The following is a 14,507-nucleotide window of genomic DNA, read 5'->3' as shown; positions in this document are numbered from 1 at the left end:
GGTGGTTGCTATATGGTTAAATGTTTGCTGAGTGCTTGATATGTTTTTGCTCGGTTTTAGCCTTGTTTTCCATGGGGTTGCTAGGGTGTTGCTACGTTGCTGCCTTGTGGTTGTTAAATGTTTGCTGGGTGCTTGATATGTAGTTGCTAGTTTTTTGCTATGGTATACTAGTTGGTTGCTGTGTTGTTGCTAGGTGGTTCCTAGAGTGTTTCTAAGTGGTCATTGTGGTATCCTATGTGGTTGGCTGGATGTGACATCAGTGTGACATATGAATGGTGCACAACTCCACATTCATTCTTATGGAGAACATTTTTGTAGAAAATCTGTTGCTATGTGGAAACCGTACATCCTCTTTGTACGTCTTTCCTAATAATCACCCCATCTAACCCTCTCTCTCTCTCTCTATCTCTATCACTGCCATCCTATTGTGTTGCTATGGCAAAGGCCTAGCGGCTGCCTGTAGTCATGGTGACAGATCAGTATAGGGGGGGTTATGATTATATTAATATATCTGCATAAATTAGAGAAATTACAGCAGGACGACTTGTCCTGGCTTTAGGTCATCATGTTCTTCATCAGCGCACACACACACACACACACTCGACAGTGATGGGCTCTTTGAGGGGTTTATATTTTTAGAGGACAAATTGGTCAGAAGTTTAAAGTTGAAAAAAAGAAAAGCCATCTGAGAAACTTTTAAATAGTCCTTAACAAACTTTTGTGTGTGTGTGTGTGTGTGTGTGTGTGTGTGTGTGTGTGTGAGATTTCTGTAATTGCTGTGAAAGCTTGTCGGCGTGTGTGAGCTTATTCAAATTATATAAATAGATTATTCTAATACACACACTATACTGAATCACACAGAGAAGCTTTAATTATATTCACAATATAACACACACACACACAGACACACACACTGCAGCCTACCTCTCTACGTTTGTTATATTGTTAGCTTTACTTTCATATAACTCGTGACTGAATCATCTGCACAGAGAGGAGGAGGCTGCAGTGCAAGTTCAAGAGTCTTAATCAAATCCACTGATTTTATGCTTTTTTCTAAAGTCTATTCAAATTCAATATTTCAGAATTAAACCAAATCATTTCACATTCAGTGTTTCAAAACCAAATCAATTAAATTACAGGGTTTCAAGAATAAAAAAAAATAAAATAGAATGAAATCAAATCAATCAATGTTCAGTGTTTCAGAATCGTATCAGAACTGACTTAAATTAATTAAAAATCAGCATTTCAGAATAGAATAAATTCAAATGTAGTGTTTCTGAATCAAATCAATTCAAGTTTAGTGTCTAAGAATCACATTAATCCTAATTCAGCATTTCGGCATCAATTCAAATTCAGCATTTCAGAAAGAAATGAATCAAATACAATCAATTCAAATTCAGTGTTTTAGAATCACATCAATTCTAACTCAGCATTTCAGAATCACATCAAATCAGTTCACATTCAGTGTTACAGCATCAATTGAATTCTAATCCAGAGTTTTAGGACCAACTAAAATTCAGTATCTCTGAACCGACTGAAATTACAAATTTGTAGAGTAGAATAAATTCAAATTTAGTGTTTCAGAATCAAATCAATTAAAATTCAGTGTTTCCGAATCACATAAATCTAATCAATTCAGAATTAACTTTTTGTAATGAACAAAAATTAGTATAACTCAGCCTTTCATAATCAAATCAATTAAAAACAGCAATTCTGAATCCATTTAAATTCAGTGTTTTTAAGAATAGAATCAATTCAATTTAGTTTCAATTCAAAATCAAATCCAATTCCGACTCAGCATTTCAGAATCCAATCAAATCAATTCAAAATCAGTGTTTCTCTTGAATCCAATTGAATCGAATCAAATTCTGTGTTTATTTTTAGCCAAGGATTTTGGGATTAACGACCCCTAAAGCATGGCCACTTTATCAGAAACCCTTAACTCGTAGCTCCACCCTGCTGGTGTACATTACAAATGAATACAGGGACATCACAAATTACAGTACATTATTTTGCTAAAACACACAAACAGTCATTACAGACAGTTTAGTCAGAGTCAGTTTAATTACACCTGCACACGGATCGGCTACAACAATAAATAAATAAATAAATAAATAAATAAATAAGATACCAGCCTAAATAAACAGCTATATAACTAAAAACATGTCTTCACACTTACAGACCCTTTCAGGTTATGAATCTGGTGAGGCCATGGAGCTCACAGAGAGGCTCACAGTGTCAGCTATGGTAACCCAGCAGCCATTAACAAAACAGTCTGAGCCAATCGGACACAGCAAAGGGGGGTTTATCGTCCATCGTGAACATGAAGTCTGTACAAAACCGCCTGAACTGGGTCCCAGTGAACGTAGCCCATCAGCCAAGTTTGCTTCTTTAGTATTACACTGGAGCTACGAAGCCAATGTACACTATATAGACAAAAGTATTGGGGCACCAGGTGAAGTAACTGTCTCCACTGTCCAGGGTAGGCTTTCTAGTAGATTTTAGAGCATTGCTGCGAGGATTTGATTGCATTCAGTGGCAAGAGCATTAGTGAGGTCATACAGCTCATCCCAAAGGTACTGGATGGAGCATCAGCATTCCAGAGAATACAGTTTTCCTGCGTTAAAGTAGCTGAATGCATTCATTATAATATAATCATATATTATATATATCATATTGTGTACATTAGCCTCTTGATTGCATACAGAGAGCCAACAAGTATATCATTTACATGGCCTGAATGATAATGTTGTGTGTATATATACATGGGTGCATTAGGAGTGTGTGTTGTGTATTTACAAAATACATGTTTTTTTGTTTTTTTTTACAAATACACTACAATAATTAAACATAATTTTGACAAAACATAATTGGAGGTAAAGTCCTGCTCCTGCTTCCTGTACTGTAACAAGCTGTGTAGCGCTGACTAGCAGCTATTGATATACGGGTAGATGTACTGGTAGAAGCGAGGCAAAGCACAGCAATGTTAGCATATCTTTCATTTACCAGACCATATACTGACTTCTGTGGCTTAATTCGGCCATAATTCGGCATAGTTGTTTAATCCATATTTTAACCCATGTGTAGTCAATCATCCAGGATGTCATCTAGTAAGTCTGTGGTTCTTAAGTGTTACTTCTCTGGTATGAATTTTAGTACTTACTAGTTCCATCCATCCATTCATCCATCCATTGTCTTATCCATTTCTTCCTGGTCAGAGTTGCCGTGGATCCAGATCCAACCTGGAGTCATTGGGCGCATGGCAGGAATACCCCATAGGCAAGGTGCAAGTCCATAGCAGGGTGCCACACACAACAGTTCACACCCACACACACACACACACAATCACACCTAAGGGCAGTTCAGCTTAGACAATTCACCTACCATATGTTTTTTTTGGAGGTGTAAGGAAACCAGTGTACCCTGAGCCAGTGGAGCTGTGCAAGACATACACTACCTGTGGCACCACCGTGCTGTTTACTTAGTAACTCCAGTGTCAGGGCCAGCTCTAACCTTATATGTATAGCTCAACACAACTAATAGAACAAGTGCTTCTCCAAATTCAACACAAAATGCCACTTTAATGACAACTGAAGTTTCTTAATTTTTCAACCCCTTCATGATGAGTGTCTTTAGTACTTATTAGAGCACCCCACTGTTCTGACCTGCTGCAAACATGATGCATTGCCAGACACCAGCTTCTGGCAGCATTCCTGAGGAATCTTAGCTCTTTCCTCATGGGCAGTGGCCTTCAAGTCGCTGATATTCTTGGCTTTGCTGCTGCAATCTCCTTCTTCAAATTCCACGAAAGACTTTCTATGGGGTTTAAGTAACAGGGGACTGTGACGGCCATCTCCCAGGACCTCTTCTGAAACCAAGCCTTTGAGGTATGTTTGAGATGACTGTCTTGTTGGAAGGTCCAATGACGCCCAAACTACAGCTTCTTCATAGAAGGGCATGACGTTTTCTCCAAGGATTTCCTGATACTATATTGAATCCATCTTCCCCTGAACGCGCTGCAGGTTTCCAGTGTCAGAGGAAGCGCAGCAGCCCTGGAGCATCACTAATCCACCATCGCGCTTCACTGCAGGCAGTGCTTCATTCTTCCTCCTCCAGACACACAGCAGATCTCTAGGCCCTAAAAGTTCCAGTTGTGTTTCATCACTAAACTGGCTTTATTTATATGAGCAGATTGGAGCTCACTGTTCTTGTACTTTTGGGTCATTCGAGGGTTTTTGAGCATCCGTGTCCACAGGAATCTGATGGCAGCCAGTGATAACTTCGTCATTCTGTCACATCCAGGTAGTGTAGCCAGTGTTCCTTTAAACTGTGAATTTTGCAAACGGTGCCTCCAGCTGTATCCCCAGGAACATTCAGTGCCTTTGTTTGCATTTTCCTTGGTTGTGCAAGGCAATGATATCTTCCAGTACCCTAGCTAGTCCAGGTATTTGGTGTGTCTTATTTCAAGAACACCAGAAGAAGCAACTAATGAAGCTTTTGATTTGCCACCTGATCTGATGAGTGCTCTTATGAAGGATTCTTACTCGTACTCAGTAAAAGTGGCACTATGTGTTAAATTTGGAGAAAACACTTGTTGCCCAGAATACCCAGTCGCTCCTTTCTCTTAACTTGAGTGCCTATTTAAACTATAACTCTACAGTAGTAACCAAAAAGTTGTTAGCAGGCCTCCTTGGTGGTAGAAGGACCCTAAGTAGCCACGTCTGTAGAATAATAGGTAGAGCTGGCTCTGTCCAGTGTAAAACTACAGTACAGTCCTGGCTGATTGACTACATTTCGAATAAGGTGATGAAAGGCCAAACTATCAGTATAACCCTTTCCACGTTGGCATGGTAACACCTCATAGGCCTTGAGCAGGTACGTAAACACTTCAGCTGTAGGTTCTCCAGCTCCTTCATAGTCATAAGCATTGAGTTATGAGCGTCTGCTGTAACCGATTGTGAACCGGTGTCGGAGTTTGGTTGGCGAAGCTTCAGTGGGGGGTTTATAGACACAAAAAAAATGTCCCAGGGTCAGTGAACTTGGGCCAGTCACACCCAGGCATGGAAGTCCTGTCTCCATTTAAAGCCCCGCCCCCTGTACCAGGCTCCAGAGATTGGCTGAAAGTACAACAGCAGACGGAAGCGCCTGAGCAGGCCGCAGAAGGTTGCTGCAGCGACCACGACCAGTGGCGACATCATCACAAAGCCGAGGATGATGAGGGCGGAGCAGCTGTTGTCGTCAAGGTAACGGCAGATTGCAGACGGGGACGCAAGTACCTGAAGGGATGGAGGTGGGGGGTTAGTATGGTGTGTGTGTGTGTGTGTGAGAGAGTGTGTTTGTGGGGGGAGTTAGTAGTGTGTGACAGCTTCAAGATAAGAACCGGCCCCTGAGCTGTCAATAAAACCTCTGAGCTGCCAATCAATTGCCACACACACACACACACACTCCAGCAGTTCATTGGAATCCAATTTACAGATGCTGAAGGGAATTAGAATTCTCAGCCAGAATCAAAATAAAAAGCCATTTAACACTAAACAATGTCTGTGTGTGTGTGTGTGTGTGTGTCTGTACTATATATCATAACTGTCAAGACCTGCAAAAAGTCCAATGTTTGTCTTGTATTGAGCTCCACATACAGTGTTTATGTTCCAAAAACGTAATTCACTTTCCCAACCTCTCTTTATAACACCTAAGAATTAAACACACCTTTTCTGTCCCTTTAAGACTGATATACACACTTGGACATTATTGTTGGTACCCCTCGGTTAATGAAAGAAAACCCCACAGAAATAAATGGTCACAGAAATAACTTGAATCTGACAAAACTGATAATAAATAGAAATGCAATGAAAATTAACCAATGTAAGTCAGACATTGCTTTTCAACCATGCTTCAACAGAATTATAAAAAAAAACTGGACAGAAATGATGGTACCCATAACTTAATATTTTGTTGCACAACCTATATAGAAGGCCACTTCAGAATAGTCCAATGTTTTGCTCTTAGCCATTCTTGGGTGTTTTTAGCTGTGTTCTGGGTCATTATCCTGTTGCAAGACCCATGACCTGCGACTGAGACCAAGCTTTCTGACACTGGGCAGCATATTTCTCTCTAATTCTCTCTAGAATCCCTTGATAGTCTTGAGATTTCATTGTACCCTGCATAGATTCAAGACACCTTGTGCCAGATGCAGCAAAGCAGCCCCAGAACATAACAGAGCCTCCTCCATGTTTCACAGTAGGGACAGTGTTCTTTTCTTTTCTTGATATGCTTCAATATAGAGCTGATGTGCCTTGGCAAAAAGTTTTTGTCTCATCTGTCCAGAAGCTTTGGGGCTTGTCAACATGTAGTTTGGCAAATTCCAGTCTGGCTTTTTTATGATTTGTTTTCAACAATGGTGTCTCCCATGAAGTCCACTTTGGCTCAAACAACGACGGATGGTGCGATCTGACACTTGAGTTCCTTGAAGTTCACCTTTAATCTCTTTAGCAGTTTTTTTTGGCTCTTTTGTTATCATCCGTATTATCCATCTCTTTGATTTGTCATCCATTTTCCTACTGCAGCCACATCCAGGGAGGTTGACTACAGTCCCATGGATCTTAAATTTCTGAATAATATGTGCAACTGTAGTCACAGGAACATCAAGCTTCTTGGAGATGGTCTTATAACCTTTACCTTTAACATGCTTGTCTATAATTTGCTTTCTAATCTCCTGAGACAACTCTTTCCTTCGCTTCCTCTGGTCCACGTTGAGTGTGGTACACACCATGCCACCAAACAGCACAGTGACTGTATGCCTGTAGCCCTGTAGCCCTATATATAGGCCCAGTGACTGATTACAAGATTGTAGACACCTGTGATGCTAATTAGTGGACACACCTTGATTTAACATGTCTCTTTGGTCACATTATTCAATCAGGGGTACCATCATTTTTGTCCAGGCCTGTTTAATGAGTTTACTTTTATAAATAATTCTGTTGAAGCATGGTTCAAAATCAAAGTCAGATTTTCATTTGTTCATTTTCATAGGATTTTTATTTATTATTACTTTTGTCAGATTCAAGTTATTTCTGTGACCATCGTGGGTTTTTCTTTCATTAACCAAGGGGTACCAACAATTTTGTCCATGTGTGTATGTAAATGAGATCTGTTTTGATTGGTTGCTCTGTACTGAGCCTCATAAAAAGCAATCTGAGCAGAAACCCAGTCTAAATGGGTGGGGCTTATCTGCTGTAGGCTGAACGGGTGGGCTGGGCAAAGCTAAACAGGGTAAAAGGCAGATGACCTGCTCAAGTTAAAGGCAGCAATTCATCCAAATGATTAAATAACCAATGGTCCATGGACAGCAATGTGTAGCCAGGAATGTCCAGCTAACTTAGGACACATTTAGAGGATAAAACCTCATATCTGAGAGCACATATCAGGCACATTTAGTTTGCTTGCTTTCCCTTTTACTTGAACTTAGCATGTCGCTAAATTAGCTGTAGCCTGAATGAGTGAAGCTATACTTCTGTACACTGACTGGGCAAAGCTAAACTGTGGTAAATGAAATGGGCAGAAAGGATGAATGCATGGGATGTAACTATTGAAGGTTGAATTAATGGGCTAAACTGTTATAGGGAGAATGGGTGGGGCTAAACTGCTGTAGGTTTAATGGGCGGGGATACACTGAGTTATAGAGTTATATTTTTCCCAATGAAACACGCCCCCTTAATCAGACTGAGTGGTAAAACATTCCCCAACATGGCTGTGTTTATTAGGAAAGTTAAGTTAAGGCAGTCACACACTCCAGTCACACACGTTTAGAGGATAAAAACTATCTGAGAGCACAAAGTCGAGGGTTTTCCACTGTTTTTGGGCACTGGGTTTTTTAAAATAAACTGGTTCATCCAGGTTTAATAGCTTTCCCTTTTACTTTGCAACTCCAATGGACCTTGCCACCTGTGACGTTATGAGCATACCATCTATATATATATATATATATATATATATATATATATATATATATATATATATATAAATAGATAGATCATAGAATAATTAGACATATCTGTATATACAAACTGGAAAATTGATGCTTGTGTGTGCTTGTGTGTGTGTGTGTGTGTCTCACCCGTGAATGGCAGAGGAACCCTGTGTACAGCAGCAGGACGGCAGGCAGCAGCACCAGTGTAAACACTCCAGCCATCAGCGTCACACACACACTGGTCAGTCCTACGTTCCACAGAACAAGGCCTAAACCCCAACACATACACTCGCAGCGCCCGCGCCGGGACCCCCACACACTCCCGTCACAGCGCGCCACAGGTGGGGGCAACATCCGCACCCCCTCACACAACCCAAATTCATCCTCCACCTCATGCTCATCCTCCACACTGTCATCCACCTCCACACCACACATCCTGCAGAGAGAGAGAGAGAGAGAGAGAGAGAGAGAGAGAGAGAGAGAGAAAGAAAGAAAGAGTCTTAAATCACACAGGTGGTTAAAATGCTGCTCATCCAGGTGGTCATCAAGCTTATTGGCTAGTTTGTTGGGCAACGACTGTGGTCATGCTGGTGGACCAGTGTGGTAATACTGCTCATGCTGGCCATGATGGTCAGCAAACTTGGTCATACTTGGTCATACTGCCAGCATGTTCAAGTTGGACATGCTGGCAGACCAGCTAATCCATCAAATATACACTACACTGGTAAGCCTGCTGGTTAACCAGCTCTTGACCAGTATATTATATGTTTCATATGAATTTGACCAAGCTGATTGTCAAGCTGGTCAAACTGGCTTTAGTTTGGTAGAGCTGGTTGACCAGTCTGGTCAAGCTAGTCATACTGGCGGACCAGTGTGGTTATGTTGTCATGTTGGTTGACCAATGTGGTAATGCTGGTCATTCTGATCAACCAGCCTGATCATACTGGTTGTCCAGCTTGATCAGGTTGGGCATGCTGGTAGAGCAGCTAAATCATCAAACTCAAAACACAAAAAACACACCCTATGCTAGTCAAAAGCTAATACTGTCAACCAGCATGACCAGCTTGAGCTTTTCTCAGCAGGCATGCCACCTTTACATGTCCAATATGTTCAATAGCAAAGTACAGGTAGAACCTCCACTAAACATGTGGCAGAGAAGAGCCATCTATCATAAAGGGCTAATGTAGGACTATCTGCACTGTTGTGCAATATGCTCAGTCGGAACCTTGTTTTGGGTAATAGCACCCTGAGGGTCTCACAGGAAAGAATGAAAGAGTTAGAATGAGATAGAGAGAGCGAGAGAACATCCTGAAATAAAGCTGATTGCACTGATGAGAAGGTTCATTCAGACCAGTGCACACACACACACACACACACATTAAGAAATATTTGCATTTTCCGGACAAGGTGACTCTTTTAGGTGATCAATACGGTGATAATTACAGATATTACACAAAGTACATCTAAACTGCACTGTAATTATAATACGTTCCAGACAGCAGCAGACTGGACAATCCATCAAACAGACAAACATCAGTACACTGCATTAACCCAGCACAAGGTCAATGCTCTCAGCCTGTCTCCAAAAAAACTACTTCTGACTACTTCGGCACTGAGAAATAACCTCAGATGAGACTCAACAAATAGATCCACACACTCATTCTGATTGCAAAACACTACAGAAAGTGCAGGGCGCACTATAATGCTCTTATTAGGTTCCACACACTCATTCTGACAGACTGTTATACACTACGGGAAGCATAGGGGGCGCTCTATAATGCTCTATAATGTTCATAGGATCCACAAGGTCAAGTATATCCCATATATGTATAGATAATATATATAAACCTATGTATTTAGAGGCATGTAGTACCTCTATATAAGTACCTATGTATAATAACATAGAAAAATAAATATGTACAGACATGTGAAAAACAAAGTACACCCTCTTTGAATTCTATGGTTTTACAGATCAGGAAATAAATAAAAAATCCTTAGCAGGTCCTAAAATTACATAAATACAACCTTAGATGAACAGCATCACATGACAAATTATGTAGTATCATTACCGATTTAACAAAAATGAAGCCACATTTTGACCCACTCTTCATTAATAACGTTGCTTTGTTTGTTGGGCATTCGTTTATGTACAGCTCTCTTTAGGTCCCACCACAGCATTTCATTTGGGTTGAGGTCTTAACTTTGACTGAACCATTACAACATTACAACACCTTTGTTCAGTCTTTTTTTTCGAATTGTACCGTCAAGAACTTAAACATTTAATATGCGAACTGAGGCCTGTAGAGTCTGAGATGTAGCTCTCAGGCTTTTTGCAGTTTCTCTGAGCACTGCATAGTCTGACCTTGGGGTGAATTTGCTTGGATGTCTTGAATGTTTTCCACTCAGATTGAAGAATCTCTTCAAATTACTTAGAAATGGTTTTATAACTCTCCCCAAATGAATGGGCAGCAACAATTGCTTCTCTCAGGTCATTATTGCTGATGTCTTTACATCCTTGGTCTTGTGTTCAGACCAGCAAATAACTAAAACTTCTGCTTTTATAGAGGTGGTCACACTTGCTGATGAGTAATTAATCAAGGGTATTTGATTAGCAGTACCTGCTACTTACCCTCCTAATTCATATGGCAGCAGTAAGGGTGTACTTAGTCTCTCACACACTGCTAAGGACCAAATGTTTTGTACTAAAACCATAATATTCAAAGAAGGTGTACTTAGTTTTTCACATGACTACACACACGCACACCCATATATATATCTAAATTGGAGAATAACAGCAGCTCTTCTCGGCACAATAGCCTGCACATAAAAGAGCACTAATTGCATGCTGGAACAACTGTCCTGTGTGAGTTTGTGTGTGTGTGTGTGTGTGTGTGTGTGTGTCCTGTCCCATTTGTGTCTTTGTGTTGTTTGTGTCATGCTGCCTCTCCGGCTTCACGCTCACTTGGATGCGTAACTGAGCACTTTCATGTTTTTCAGCTGAATTATAAATAACTCGGAAACGCAGGCGGAGCAATTCCTGAAATTATCTGTGTCAATGAGAGTGACAGACAGTGGACGAGTCAGGGGAGAGAGACATGGAGAGAGAGATGGAGAGAGAGAGAGAGAGAGAGAGAGAGAGAGAGAGACATGTTGCTTTACTCTGAACATAAACGTGTGTGATGTTTGTGTCCATAAATCTACAGATATGTTCTTTATGAATATGAATCTCCTCAGAACATCTCATTCAAACCATTTTCTCCTGATTTAATCTACAACCTCTCTCTCTCTCTCTCTCTCTCTCTCTCTTACTCTCTCTCTCTCTCTCACACACACACACACACACACACACACAAAAGAAGTCCATTGATTAGGGGATCGATCATAATCTCCTCTCCATGTGACTGATGTGTCACCCAGAATTCAATCAGCTTAACGCTTATGCCCACACACACACACACACACACACATACACACTAGTGTATGTCCTGCATATGCGCTTTTAAATGTGTATACTACAACACTATGATACTACAATACTAACTACAGTACAGCAATACACAGTGTAGTATTGCAGCACTTACAGTGTAGTACACATGTTAGTATTACTGTACAGGTACACTACAGTGCTACAGTACACACAATACTAAAGTACTGACTATAGTATGGCAGTACACATTGTAGTACTGCGGTACTAGCTATAGTGCTGTAGTACTACAGCACAGGTACACTGCAGAACTACAGCGCACACTACAGTACTACAGTACAGGCTACAGTACTACACTGTTAAAAGAATAAGATATCTAAGAAAGGTTCTGAGGTTTGAAACTGTGGAGGAACATCTTAAGGTGCTTTCGCAGAACTTTTAGCTGGGAACCACTACACAGCTGTTCACTCCACAACACTCCACTACACAACACTACACTTCACTTTACAACACTACGAAACGCAACACTCCACTACCCAACACTGCACTACACAACCCTTACTCAACAACAGAACCTTCCACTACACAACACTCCAATCCACTACACTACACAACCCTTACTCAACAATAGAACCCTCCACTACACAACACTCCAATCCACTACACTACACAACCCTTACTCAACAACAGAACCTTCCACTACACAACACTCCAATCCACTACACTACACAACCCTTACTCAACAATAGAACCCTCCACTACACAACACTCCAATCCACTACACTACACAACCCTTACTCAACAACAGAACCCTCCACTACACAACACTCCAATCCACTACACTACACAACCCTTACTCAACAATAGAACCCTCCACTACACAACACTCCAATCCACTACCCTACACAACCCTTACTCAACAATAGAACCCTCCACTACACAACAATCCAATCCATTACACTACACAACCCTTACTCAACAACAAAACCCTCCTCAACACAACACTCCAATTCACTACACTACACAACACTCCACTACACTCCAATCCATTACACTACACAACCCTTACTCAACAACAGAACCTTCCACTACACAACACTCCAATCCACTACACTACACAACACTCCACTACATTGCACATTTCACTACACTTCACTCAACACAGCATTTCACTCAACACTACACAACCCTTACTTCACTCCACTACACAACCACCCACTCCACAACACAACATTCCACTCCACAACCCTTACTCCACTACACAACTGTCCACTTCACTACACTACACTACACATCCCTTACTCCACTACACAACCATTACTCCACTACACAACTATCCACTCCACTACACAACCCTTACCCCACTACACAACACTCCACTACACAACCATTACTCCACAACACAACACTCCACTACACAACCCTTACTCCACAACACAACACTCCACTACACAACCCTTACTCCACTACACAACCCTTACTCCACAACACAACACTCCACTACACAACCCTTACTCCACAACACAACACTCCACTACACAACTGTCCCCTCCACTACACAATCCTTGCCCCACTACACAACCATTACTCCACTCCACTGTCCACCACACAACACAACACTTCACAACCCTTACTCCACTACACAACTGTCCACTCCACAATACACACTCCACTATACAACCCTTACTCCACTACACAACCATCCATTCCACTACACAACTGTCCACTACACTACACAAGACAACACTCCACAACACAACACTACACAATACAACACTCCACTACACAACCTTTACTCCACTACACAACCATTCATTCCACTACACAACTGTCCACTACACTACACAAGACAACACTCCACAATTCAACACTACACAACCATTACTCCACTCCACTGTCCACCACACAACACAACACTTCACAACCCTTACTCCACTACACAACTGTCCTCTACACAAGACAACACTCCACTACACAACCCTTACTCCACTACACAACCATCCATTCCACTACACAACTGTCCACTACACTACACAAGACAACACTCCACAACACAACACTCCACTACACAACCCTTACTCCACTACACAACCCTTACTCCACTACACAACCATCCATTCCACTACACAACTGTCCACTACAGTACACAACACAACACTCCACAACACAACACACCACTACACGACCCTTACTCCACTACACAACCATCCACTCCACTACACAACCCTTACTCCACAATCCAACCATCTGCTACACAACACATCACTCCACTACACAGCTGTTCACTCCACAACACTCCACTCCACTATACAGCACATCACTCCACTACTGTACAGTACACAGCACTCCACACCACTGCACTGTTCAGTGTGGCTCTATCCCCTGTTTTGGTTTGAGTGTAAAACTAAAATCTGATTTAACACACACACACACACACACACACACACACACACACAAATCTCTTACTGCAGTGTTAGAGAATAAAACCTAAAGTGTGTTACCTGTTTTAACTGCTGATCAGAGTCTTAACACACCGTCCCGTTTCACACACTCAGCGCTCTGACCACCAGCCTGTCAGCTCACAAGAGAGAGAGAGAGAAAACGAGACAGAGAGAGAGAGAGAGAGAGAGAGAGAGAGAGAGAGAGAGAGAGATGGGGAGCGCTACATCTCTGAGCGCTCGTTAATGTGTGTTAGGATTAAAATGAGGGGCTATAAACTGCTCTGCTTTTCAAATCAAGTTCCACCACACACATACACACGGGCTAATGGAGCTGCTGTCATTCTGATGCCAGAAGCAGATGTTAATGAGCTTTTATTTTTCATAATTTTCATTGACACACACACACATACACACACACATACACACACACAAACACACACACATAGTGGTGAAAAAAACATCCTTTTTCCTAAGATCATTATTCTTGTGTCACTTTGTATTCATAGGATCTCTATGTGTGTGTGTGTGTGTGTGCGTTTGTGTGTGGCCTGAAATAAAAAACTACGGCAACTGAAAGAGCATAACTTATTGTTGGTTTATATATAGATATATATATATTAACATAAAATATGATATAACATTTTATAAAAATTGTAAAAGCATTTGGAATATATAC

The 14,507-nt window shown here is 41.3% G+C and overlaps 1 protein-coding gene across 1 annotated transcript; it reads right to left on the bottom strand.

Annotated features, from left to right (window-relative positions):
• Window positions 1-861: 861 nt before the first annotated feature.
• LOC140542946 (transmembrane protein 88B-like) lies at window positions 862-14,100 on the bottom strand. The gene is made up of 3 exons (XM_072665909.1): window positions 13,892-14,100; window positions 8,114-8,402; window positions 862-5,276 (listed from the first exon to the last, which is right to left on the bottom strand). Exons 2-3 carry the CDS (start codon window positions 8,399-8,401, stop codon window positions 5,049-5,051), a joined length of 516 nt encoding a protein of 171 aa, XP_072522010.1. The 5' UTR covers window position 8,402; window positions 13,892-14,100; the 3' UTR covers window positions 862-5,048.
• Window positions 14,101-14,507: the final 407 nt, after the last annotated feature.

The sequence above is a fragment of the Salminus brasiliensis genome, chromosome 21 (assembly GCF_030463535.1).
Source record: "Salminus brasiliensis chromosome 21, fSalBra1.hap2, whole genome shotgun sequence".
NCBI lineage: Eukaryota > Metazoa > Chordata > Actinopteri > Characiformes > Bryconidae > Salminus > Salminus brasiliensis.
Note: the sequence above shows the minus strand (reverse complement) of the source record. Positions and strands in the feature narration are given on the sequence as shown.